Below are 12,700 nucleotides of genomic sequence, written 5' to 3'. Positions count from 1 at the left end.
GGATACCTTTACTAATGTTAAGGAAGACACCCACGCTTTTCTTTATAGTTATTTAAATAGTAGTCTATAATTTATTTTCTACTTTTTAGTGCATCATTACATAAAAGCTTGTTATTAAAACGTTTTTTATGAATTTTTTTTTCAGTACTTTACATGTTTTATCTACAATAGAGTTACATGACTAAAAACCATTGCGCGCCTACTGAATATCATGTTCAGTAGGCGCGCAATGGTTTTTGAACGCAGCCATTACGTGGTCGTGATGGCGCAGCTATTGATGACGCGTGTGGTGTGGTTGGCTAGACATGCCTACTAATTCGGTCCAAATTTTAATTAATTCATAAAAAATCAATTAGGCATCCAATTAAGTCAAATTTAGTTTCAGATTGCATTGTCTTCATGTCTTGACCCACGTGCCAACTGTGAATCGTGTCGGTCAAGTAGAACTGTCCGAATTTTCACTCCTGCGTTTCCGTCTAGACAGACTGACGACTGACGACAGAGGAAGTGAGTTAAATAAAAGCTTGTAAAAAAAAATTCATAAAAAACGTTTTAATAACAAGCTTTTATGTAATGATGCACTAAAAAGTAGAAAATAAATTATAGACTACTATTTAAATAACTATAAAGAAAAGCGTGGGTCACTTTAGTATCTATTGGATACCTTTACTAATGTTAAGGAAGACACCCACGCTTTTCTTTATAGTTATTTAAATAGTAGTCTATAATTTATTTTCTACTTTTTAGTGCATCATTACATAAAAGCTTGTTATTAAAACGTTTTTTATGAATTTTTTTTTCAGTACTTTACATGTTTTATTTACAATAGAGTTACATGACTAAAAACCATTGCGCGCCTACTGAACATCACGTTCAGTAGGCGCGCAATGGTTTTTGAACGCAGCCATTACGTGATGGCGCAGCTATTGAAGGTGATGACGCGTGTGGTGTGGTTGGCTAGACATGCCTACTAATTCGGTCCAAATTTTAATTAATTCATAAAAAATTAATTAGGCATCCAATTAAGTCAAATTTATTTTCAGATTGCATTGTCTTCATGTCTTGACCCACGTGCTAACTTTGAATCGTATCGGTCAAGTAGAACTGTCCGAATTTTCACTCCTGCGTTTCCGTCTAGACAGACAGACAGACTGACGAGGAAGTGAGTTAAATAAAAGCTTGTAAAAAAATTCATAAAAAACGTTTTAATAACAAGCTTTTATGTAATGATGCACTAAAAAGTAGAAAATAAATTATAGACTACTATTTAAATAACTATAAAGAAAAGCGTGGGTCACTTTAGTATCTATTGGATACCTTTACTAATGTTAAGGAAGACACCCACGCTTTTCTTTATAGTTATTTAAATAGTAGTCTATAATTTATTTTCTACTTTTTAGTGCATCATTACATAAAAGCTTGTTATTAAAACGTTTTTTATGAATTTTTTTTCAGTACTTTACATGTTTTATCTACAATAGAGTTACATGACTAAAAACCATTGCGCGCCTACTGAATATCACGTTCAGTAGGCGCGCAATGGTTTTTGAACGCAGCCATTACGTGGTCGTGATGGCGCAGCTATTGATGACGCGTGTGGTGTGGTTGGCTAGACATGCCTACTAATTCGGTCCAAATTTTAATTAATTCATAAAAAATCAATTAGGCATCCAATTAAGTCAAATTTAGTTTCAGATTGCATTGTCTTCATGTCTTGACCCACGTGCCAACTGTGAATCGTGTCGGTCAAGTAGAACTGTCCGAATTTTCACTCCTGCGTTTCCGTCTAGACTGACGACTGACGACTGACGACAGAGGAAGTGAGTTAAATAAAAGCTTGTAAAAATGAAGGAATTCCAACGAATTGTTTATTTTTTATCAATCAAAACAGTAACAGGAATATTGCAACACAGTAGCTGGGGCGCACCATGATTTTTCCCTTGGAGCCCATTGAAATTTTTTGTTGGGGCCCACCGAGATTTTTACATGGGGGTACACCAGGGTTTTACCTCGTAGACCGGCTGGCCAGTCCACCTCTGTAAATAAGGTTATATAATTATTTTTTCAGCGGCCTCCACAAGAAACAACTTGATTTTGTAATATAAAAATCTGTTTGTTGGTCTATTTGGTGAAATGTGACCTGAATTTGCTGAACATATTTTGTTGTGGCTTTCTTAGAAACAATCGCAATTAAGTTAAAAGAAAATTGTGCGCCAGCCGGTTGTCACTGTGCCAACACTTACATCCAATTATTCTTACTGTTGGAATGGTTTCAAAAATGGCAATACCTAAAAAATCAAAGTCAATGTCATAATTTCCTGGTCGCAATGTGTGCTGATGGTTGTTGCCCCTGTCCCTCGGGAACACAAACATTTGTGAACAAACCAAACAAGATTGATTACTATAGAGACACGTTTCTTGATTGGTATTCAACAAAAATTAAATATCCCTTCAAGTGTTGGGATAAATAGACAATGTCCAGTCAGAGGCGTAGCGAAAGGGGGGGGGGGGGTGCGGACCGCACCGGGTGACACCATTTAGGGGGGTTACACCAAGGCAAAAAATAGCAAAATATATAGAGAAAAATTTAAGGGGGGGGGGGGTGCAAATCGAAAGTTTGGGGGGGGGGGTGCAAATCGAAAGTTTGAAAGTTAGGTGCCGCACCGGGTGACACCCGACCTCGCTACGCCACTGTGTCCAGTTGTACTCTCTATAGGGTTGGATAGGTCTACCATGTAGAGAAAAAAAAAACGCACATCAAATCTCGTAGACCTCAATGTGATGTATCACAATATCAAACCACGATAAAGAATGCAAGAATAGAATAATTTTATAACAATTTTAATGTATTCCATGTAATAAAACCATGTAATAGAACAAAAATAATTTTCTATATAATTGGAAGCAAAAGGTTAGGAAATGAAAGTGGTGTAGTAATTTTGTTCTTGCATAGTTCATTGCCAGATTTTTTCGCATCTACAGACTAGAGTTCTGAAGAACACAGTGAACCTGGCATATCATCACAACAGGAACAACACATTTTGTGAAAATGTTGAGCCCTATATAATGAGACACAAAGGCTGTAAAACAACAGATACTTTGAATGTGTGTAGCCTTGTGTACACATGAAGACTACCATACTTACAACTAACTTATCATACCTTTTACCACTTCTAAATTGGACATAAGTTTAAACCTACTATGACTACTAGATCAAGGTTGTTGTATTAGGACCTAGCAGGTCCTCTATACTAGTCTGCTGTATGACCTCAGTAGGACTTATTAAGTCATCTATATTAGTCTCCTTTAGGACCTCAATAGGACCTCTCAAGTCCTCTTTTCTAATCTGCTTTTGGTCCTTAGTAGGACCTCTCAAGTCCTCTAGTCTACTTTAGGACCTCAGAAAGACCTCTGAAGTCCTCTATCCTAGTCTGCTTTAGACCTCCAGTATTCTAATACACTAAATATATAATGATTTATAATTATGTAATATGAATCACTAACCAGGCTAAGGAAAAAAGAGCAACTCTTGTTTTTAACATAAACAAAATCTTAATCCAATGACAAATAAATGATAACATTATCAGCAGCCTACAAGGTAACCACACAAAATATTGTGTATTCATAAAAAAAAAAACTAGCAAGGTAACACAAAGGGTATCAAGGTATAAAAAAATTGAAAAACACCAGATGTAAATTATGCCATGTGGATCCCACCCTTCAGCTTATGCATGGGTGAATGGAGGGGGGTGGGGGTAGTAGGTGGTGTGGGGAGTATGTGGAGGGGGATGGGGACAACAGAAGGAAAATACCAACATAAGATCTGTTTGACTAAGAAAGCGAGGCAGTAGAGGAATGAACCAGTAATGACCAATTTATGACCACGTACAACCAGGTATGATCTGTATAACATTCGCCTGTTGACGCAACACCCAACAAAATGGATTGGCAGTAAGTTGATCAGGTGTTATAAACAGGTAAATCGTAAGTGCGTGATTAAATGGCATGATGTGAATAATCAGTATAGCATCTAAAACTGACAATAACAGTGTGAAAAAGTTAATACTGTAATCCATACAATTCCATTTTAAATTGATTGTAAATAACAAAATTTCACGACCTGTCTTACCAGGTGAAACAAAATTTCATCTTTTAACAGCAATTTTTTTTTAAACATTACCAGCTCAGTAAAAAAAGCTAACTCACTTAAGTTTAAGTTAAATAACCACACATACTTATCTACCAATAATATGTTAAATAAATAAATATAATATTTTTACATCACTTTGTTTTGAAATGTTTATCATACATGTGATATGTATTGAGTTTTTAATAATTAAAATAATTTATTAGAATGTCGCAACATAAGTTTAATCTTTCCCAATGAAATTTTCACAGGAAAACTTCAGAATGTATTAGTATTTATAATAAGCAGCATATATATTCCATTTTAGATTAAAAAAACATACATCTGTCATTAGCGTTACAAAATACATCTCATTCAATTAAATTATTGGGTAAAAAAATCTATAAAATACCCCACTGTACAATTTTACAATAGCCCACGAGAAAAAGCATGAGATGAAGATTTAAACACCTTCAATAAAATCTGTCGTTGCCATGTTGACCCGGGCGTGGATGGAGGCAGCTCTGTAGGTGGCCACTGCACCCAGGGCAGACAACCCAATCATCAGTGGGAACATACCTGGCCAGCCAAAGTAGGCCGTCAGCAGACCAATGATGGGCCCTTCAATGCATGTGCCTATGCTGCCAAACCCTGAGAAAAGACATTTAAAAGATTATTAAACAAATTATACCAAATGTATATTCTTGAGTTTCAAAATAAAAATAAAATTTCTTGTAAAGCCCATTTTAGTGAATATTATAGAAATACAGCTAGAATGGATTTACTAGAGTACATCATGCCATTATGTATAGTCAAAAAAAAAAATTATTTTCTATTTCTCTGTCATAACCAACCACTACTCTTAAAATTCAAGTTAAGTCTCTGAAATTCATAACAGTTTACTAGATAAATTCAAAGACTTGTGTGACAAAAAGACCAATTTATAATGGATATTTTTTTAGAAACATCACTATAATGGTATAATTTGAAATAAACTAAATATTTAGTGAGTTTAAAAAATATAACTCTAATTTATATGACATATGACCAATCTGTTCACAACTAAAAACCCAACAGAACACCAACCTGCTCACAACTTAAACACATAATGAGATGACATACCATTGACGAGTCCTATAGTGGCTGTGGCAGCATTTTTGTTTTGTTTTTCCACCAGATCAGCAGGTACAGTGCCACCTGAGGACAACAGACAACAGCTGTTTACAAATTATATTTCATTTACAGAGGGTCTCATAACATCCTGCCAGCGGATCTCAAACTATCATTCAACATGCCATCCAACTATTACAGTTCATCTCACATCAACATTCAATATGCTATTTCACTATTATAGTGCATTTTACACCATCAGTTGGGATGCAGAAAGACTCACATAACAAGATGTCAGGTCCAGCATTGAAAGCCCCAGCAATGAACATAAACAAGGAGTTGATGAAGACACCCCATGTGCTGGTTATAAGAAAGAGGATGAGTGCAACCGTGGAGATCAGAACAAACAATGCTATGCCTCGGAGTGTCTGCCCTTTGTAATACCTTAAAAAGAAAAGAAAATTACTGCTTACACTACTATCTACTTGGTAGATTTACAAATATTTATAAGGAGATTTATGTTCCATGTAAATGGTAACATAATTTAAAAATGCTTAATGTAACATTTAATGTAAAAACCTTAAATAGATACAAGCAACTTGATATTATTAAGAGACAAACAAAAAGTATTGTAAGTATTTATACATCACTCAGTCACAAAATCATTACAATTTCAATAAGAGACACAAATATTTACAGGAAATCCAGAACTAAGTCACATCAGTATATCAGTAAGATACTAGTATCACTTTATACAATAACACCATAACACAGGTACCCTAGTATAAGCTAATTAATAATTAATAAAAAAAAATACATGGTCAGGTACCCAATGCAATGAAAACATAACAAGAGTACCCTAATTTAAGCTAATTAATAACAAACAATAATACATGGTCAGGTACCAATATAATAATGTACGATGCACCTATAAAATCCTTAGGTACCCCTATAAAATCCTACGGTACCCATATGAAATCCTAAGGTACCCACATAAAATCCTAAGGTACCCATATAACATGCTAAGGTACCCATATAACATACTAGGATGACCAAACACAGCAGCAACATACTGACCTGTCCAAGGCAAATCCTATCAAGGCACTGCCTGTTACCCCTCCAATCTCAAACACTGTAGAGAATATCCCAGCCATACTCTTGGGGTAGTTTAACTAAAGTAAACAAAGAAAACTACACTTAATGTACACATTTAGAATACTATAAAACTGTCAACAAAAAAAGAAACAACAAAGAATCAACAAATATAAACAATTTGTATCAAAGTAGAAAAAAATATGTACAGTTGAGTACATAATTGTAGCAAATAAAAAAAAAAATTACGAGTTCATTATTGCATTTAATTTTTGGGTATTATTCCTTCATTTATCCTCATTTCTTTTATTGCCAAACTTAAGACACCAAAATGTTTTTTTTTAATTAGCAGCATCATAAGAATGATCAACAATCAACTTTGATGTGCCAACCCAGTGGGGGTAGGTGTCTAGGCTTCTGTTGGTTAAGAAATATAACATATAGGCCTATATTAAATATTTTACAAATGACATTACAAAAAATATGTTACTTTTCATTAGAATAATTGATATTTTAAAGTGGTGTTGAAAATGTGTCACAACATTTTAGAGGGAGAGAGGGCTGCCTTTTGTGATTACTTGTGACGATGTTGGTAAAAATCATCTTAAAACTGTTTTACGTCATTTACAGTCAACCCCTCAGTATGCATAACAACTTGTCTACATTGTCTTCATAAGAAACACTCCAGCTCTGTGTTATCTAAAATGAGGATTGTATTCTTCTTGAACTTACAGCTTGCAGTAAATACATTGGCAGCCACATGTACATGCAGTATCTGACTACCTTGAGGCAGAAAACAGCAATGGAAACTTCTGCTATCATTCTAGGGATTGAAAGAAGAATACATCAATAAATGAGGCTGGTCAGAGCAATGATGAAATTTAAGTCACAAAAATAAATATTTATGATGAAATCTAATTAAAAAAGTACTTAATACCGCAAATTATAAAATTAATGAGTTAAAATTTTAATATATAAAAATCAGAAAATTATGCTGTTTTTACTTATTTAATTTTTTAATAACACTTTAAGGAAATATTTTCAAAAACACTAATTTAAGTATTTCTATTTTGCGATTTGTATCTTTTAACTTCAGGTTTAATTTCTATTTGATTGAATCCAATAATTCATTAAAATTTGTTAATAAAACACAGCAATATAGAAGTTTATCTTACGGCATTCTCCACAAGTCAATCATCCTTGGTTTCTCTGTAACATTAGGATTCTTTTCTCCCTCCTTAGCTTTATCTACACCTAATGGAAGAATAAAATGGTAAAAATAAAACATAATTAGGATTATTTTCAATTTTAACACGTTTTTCTTAACTCAGCTTCGTGTGTGTTTGTTGTTAAAATTGACATCGAAAATTAGCCCACTTCTGATTGCTCTAGAGATCTGAAATTTGGCATGTAGGCTACTTTCGCCTAACAATTTCAGATGCAATCATAAAAACTAGCAATTAGAGACCGTAAGTAGCTTAATTTAATTACGCCCCAAGGACCATAAAATTGAGGACATGATTTCTAAAGATACCGACAAGACTGGAGGCCTATTGACACAGTTACTTCGGCCCCAATCGATGTGAGCGCGCTGGCCGTGATCGTATAGTGGTTAGTACTTCGCGTTGTGGCCGCGACAACCCAGGTTCGAATCCTGGTCGCTCAAGATTTTTAGTCTGTGTATTTATAAACACTTAGTAAAGTCATACTTAATCAAGTCATTAGATAAAGTAGAAAATAAACTATATAAAAAACTTTTTTAAAACCCACGTTTTTCATGTGTAGCAACGGACTAAAAAGGAGAAAATAAAATACTTAAAAAAAACTTTTTTAAAAAACCACGTTTTTCTTGTGGACTAAAAAGTAGAAAATAAATTTTTCTTTTGTGCTTCCTCGAGCTGTGCAGATTCTTGTGATGACTGACAAAAAACGTGGGTCGGGCAGATGGGTCGGGAAATTTGATGGTGAACGTACCCACGTTTTTTGTCAGTCATCACAAGAATCTGCACAGCTCGAGGAAGCACAAAAGAAAAATTTATTTTCTACTTTTTAGTCCACAAGAAAAACGTGGTTTTTTAAAAAGTTTTTTTTAAGTATTTTATTTACTTCCCTTATCAAGATCTGATACAAGAATAAAATTATTTTTAAAAAAAACATCATTAGGATACTTTTCAATTTCTACTTCCTTTATCAACTTCTGATAAAATATTAAAATAATTAAAAAAAAACATCAGTAGGATTCTATTCTATTTCTACTTCATTAATCAAATCTGGTAACAGAATGATTTTTTAAAAATGTATTCTTTTCTCTCCTGTATCGACTTCTGGTAAAAATGTAATAAAAATAAATTTTAATGTAATTACATTTACAAGAGTGTTAGAAAACTAATTTGAATATCATAAATCAGTTTACAAGTATTTACAAATCTATCTCTTTAATGCTAAATGTGCAATCAAAAGCTCTGGAAATTAATTTTTTTTTAACCAATGTGTCTGAAGCCACCTACTTCTGCCTGGGACTTCCATGTTCAGCTCATCAGGTTGGGTGAACAAAATTAACACCAGAAAGCCGAGCACAAACTAGAAAAAAAAATTGTTTCATAAAATTTATTTTAACTAAGAAAAATGTACTTATTCTCCTGTATATGAATTAGTTTTTTATATTACTTTTTAATAGTTTAATAGTTTAATTTAAAATTCAAATTACAAATGGGATTAAAATTTTTCAAACTCACAACAATAATGGAAGGGAAGAAATATACAGATCTCCAGCCATAAGCAGATTGTAGATAAACCTATTGATAAAATTATGTATTAGAGGCAAAAAGTAAAACAACAAACTTATATGATTTATCTTTACATAGCATGTGTCAATTAACGAATAATATAAGACAACTTCTCAGAGAACATGCACAGATAACTCATCAGTGTGTTATTTCAACTTCTGTGGTCTGTATTAAGGAAATCTTTGACACACTATATCACTAAGTTTTTCTCAACACACTTAAATTAATAATGCATGCTAAGGTAAGTAATTTTCAGGCAAACCAACTGATATCATTGTTCCAATGATGCCACCGGCAAATGCGCAGGTCCCAAACATGCCGAACATGGAATTCCTCACAGAGTCAGAGAACCAGCACAACAAACCTTTTGTGCAGTTTGGCCAGCACTGGCTCTAAAACAAACAAAAGTATAACTTAACAGGTTAACTGGCAGAAGCTTTACAATGGAATCTATAGACTTTTATTATTACAATCTGAATCAAAACATAAAAACAGAGTGAAAAATTGTATAGAATTATTAAAAACCTGAGCAGTTCCGTTTAAAAACAGCAACAGAAACCAGACAGCAAAACTTGAGAAGTATCCAAATGAAATCTGAAATTTAAAAATTATAGCTCTTTATTTAGAAAAAATTAATAATTGACAGCAGTAAATTTAAAATGGTAAATCCTAAAACAATGTTGCCTATACACTTCAAATTATTCTACTCTCTTAATCAAATCAAATAAAACTAAAAAAAAACAACATGAAAACTCCCCACAAACCATAGACAAGGCCGATAACATCATGCACACACCAAAAGTTTTACGTGCACCAAACCTGTCACCCAAGGGCCCCAGAAGAATCTGTAGATAAAACAAATATTTCAAAACTAATGATATTCTTATAAATTATAAATGCTGTAATTTCTTTAAATTTAAAACACATTTTTCCAGCGTTGTTTAAATACTCATCTTTCCCTATAAAATAAAATTTATTTAGCGTGTAAAATTTAAATACTTTAAAGAAAAACAATAAAACAAAAAAAAAGTCTTTTTTTTTTAAAACAGTATGATTTAAGTGATTGAAAACATACAATAATTAAGATGATACTATACCTGCATGAATGCATAGGGAAAAAGTAATGCTGTGTCCAACCATCCCAACTGTGTGTGGCTTAAATTCATAAAAGTGTGAAGATCTGCTTTGATCTACAATTACAACAAAACAATAAACTAGTCAGCATTATTTAATATTAGTTTTTTCTTATATATACTATTTTAAAAATCAAACAAAAGTTTTTAAAAATATAACAGATAAAATTCTATTGGAAGGAGAGTGTAACTATTGGAATCTCTATATCTTACCACTCCTAAAGGTTTACGTAGAAAATATGTTGAAGCATAGGCTAACCACCCAAGGCCAAATGCTATTATCTGTCGAAAACGTAATGCATCCATCTCTACCACTGGCCAGTCAGCACCAATATATTTAGATAGTAAGTTGCTAATCTAGCTCTGAAATTTTTGAAACATAATGGCATAGATGAATATAAAAAAACATGATGAACTAAAAGCTTTTAAAAATTTCATTCATATTTCAATCATGGTCTGATTTTGAAATTTGATTTCATTTCTTTTAAACATTTTTTTTCTACTTCTATACAAAAAGAAAAATTTGCACTTTTTATTTTATTTTAATAATGTAGCTTTGTATTACCACCCTAGTGACAACACTTGGAAGTAGCAAACAGTTCTAGCAAATTCTGTGTAGGCCTATCATTAGTTAACGCACTGTTAAGCTTAGTCTTTAATATTAATAATACCCGTAGTAATCTTGCTTGGTTTTTTTTTGTTATTGATCACCCACACCCAGGTAAATGAAAAATGTGGTTTTTTCCTTATAAACTAGCAACTTATTGGCCAACCTCTAACCAACTTTTAAAAATATAAAATTCATTCAATTTTTAATTTAAAAATAAAATCAAAACAAATAGGGCCTACACAAATGTATAGATTCTATATTACTTCTTCTTCTTCATTCTTAATTTTAGTGTTGGAAGGCATCCCCTCCAACACAATTACGTATATGTGTTAACTGGTTATGCGCCATTGAGGCCATTGACTCCTATTTCAGCCTGCTTTTCTTTTTGGATTTGCTTCCATAGCCATAGCCTTTGTCCAACCAACAACAAACTACAAGGCAGCAGTTGTTTGATTTTGGAGTTGTCTCTCCTAGAAGAGTGGCTATCCCCAGCTAACGAGCCTCATCTGCCCGAGGGTTCGAACTCGAGACATTTCAGTTTAGCAACCATGAGATTGCCTTTACCGACTTGACCACACCTACCCATAGTTCTATAATTAATATTCTTATTTCATTAACTGACTTGCCTAAAACTGTACATTTTCAGCAGAGTTCCAATGAGTGGGTGTTAAATTAAAATTATTATTGTAATTGTGTGAATGTGTGTGTGAGCGTTGGATGCAAAAAAGAACTATTACTACTTCCTGAAGTCCTAAACCAAACTTGGAACTTAATTCTTGAAACTCAACTAATTACTAAAGAGTAATAACACTACTAATAGTACTAGTACTAACTAAACTAACTAAAAACAAGTTAATTAAAAAGTCTAGTGACAATTTTAGCGCAATTTCCTTATGTTATCTAAAAATAGCTCTGTCGTAGCGTAAATCAAGAGCAGGGTTAGTAAAACCATTGGTTAGTTATTAAAACGTTTTTTATTAAAAAAAATTTCAGTATTTTACATGTTTTATTTACAATAGAGTTACATGACTAAAAACCATTGCGTGCCTAGCTACTGAACGTGATGACGCAGCCATTGAACGTGATGGCGCAGCTATTGAACGTGATGACGCGTGTGGTGTGGTTGGAAAAAATGCCTACTAATTCGGTCCAAATTTTAATTACTTCAAAAAATTTGTTGTGACCGAACGTAAGGATATTTTTGAAAACTTTCTTTGGCAATATTGTTCTAAATTATGACAGGAATCGATTGGTACATGTTTCAAGTCGCTAAGTGGTCTGGTTGCCGAGATATGGGCCAAAAACTGCATTTTTTCGAGGTTTTTTGGCTTTTCTGGGAAATCCATGAAAGAAACCCGGAATTTTTATGGCCTATCCCCATGTTCATCCTCGTAACTTGCTTAACATAATTGCTTTTGGAACTGAACTAGTAATCGATATTGCTTCGTTGAGGAGGAGATACGACTTAAAGCTGCGGACACAAATTCATCCATCCATCCATCCATTCATACATCCAGAAATGACGGGTTAATAAACGCAATTCTCCAGAATGGAAATTGCGCTAAAAAATTAAAAAAAAAAAGTCTAAGATTTTTAAGAAAGTTTGTGGAATTCTAATATTCTATTTTCTAGATCTAGATCTAGATCTAGACCTAGATCAGAAATCTAGATTACTAAATCTATAATCAACACAGCGATCGACAGTTATTTCTCATTGGGTTAATCATTTTAAAAAATAGGCTCTAACAATGTAAAAATAAATTATTACCTACTTTAAAACAGCGTTGTGGTGTGATGTGGACTAACTCTTGTTTCGATTTTATTTTAGTTATCATTAGTGACG

At 33.1% G+C, this 12,700-nt stretch overlaps 1 protein-coding gene across 3 annotated transcripts; it reads right to left on the bottom strand.

The window, feature by feature from the left end:
* Nucleotides 1–2,825: 2,825 nt before the first annotated feature.
* On the bottom strand, nt 2,826–12,700 carry LOC131956955 (uncharacterized). 3 transcript variants are annotated; one of them, XM_059321604.1, is made up of 14 exons: nt 12,626–12,700; nt 10,461–10,610; nt 10,212–10,304; nt 9,879–9,959; nt 9,640–9,708; nt 9,381–9,506; nt 9,064–9,123; nt 8,836–8,908; nt 7,504–7,582; nt 7,061–7,151; nt 6,314–6,408; nt 5,520–5,680; nt 5,249–5,323; nt 2,826–4,777 (listed from the first exon to the last, which is right to left on the bottom strand). In XM_059321604.1, exons 2-14 carry the CDS (start codon nt 10,551–10,553, stop codon nt 4,590–4,592), a joined length of 1,284 nt encoding a protein of 427 aa, XP_059177587.1. In that variant the 5' UTR covers nt 10,554–10,610; nt 12,626–12,700; the 3' UTR covers nt 2,826–4,589. The 3 variants fall into 3 exon arrangements, with proteins under 3 accessions (XP_059177587.1, XP_059177586.1, XP_059177585.1); XM_059321603.1 differs by having other exon boundaries at nt 12,630–12,700; XM_059321602.1 differs by having other exon boundaries at nt 10,461–10,620; nt 12,633–12,687.

This window comes from Physella acuta, unplaced genomic scaffold (assembly GCF_028476545.2).
Source record: "Physella acuta isolate Inbredline_101_S28 unplaced genomic scaffold, ASM2847654v3 ptg001189l, whole genome shotgun sequence".
NCBI classification, from domain to species: domain Eukaryota; kingdom Metazoa; phylum Mollusca; class Gastropoda; family Physidae; genus Physella; species Physella acuta.
This window is presented reverse-complemented; position numbering and strand designations above follow the sequence as displayed.

Coding starts and splice junctions, on each gene's coding strand:
- LOC131956955 (XM_059321604.1), bottom strand. CDS start 10,553: ATGGATGCATTACGTTTTCGACAGATAATAGCATTTGGCCTTGGGTGG. Junction 8,909..9,063: donor TCTTCCCTTCCATTATTGTT/GTGAGTTTGAAA, acceptor TTTTTTTTCTAG/TTTGTGCTCGGCTTTCTGGT. Junction 7,152..7,503: donor ATTGACTTGTGGAGAATGCC/GTAAGATAAACT, acceptor TTCAATCCCTAG/AATGATAGCAGAAGTTTCCA.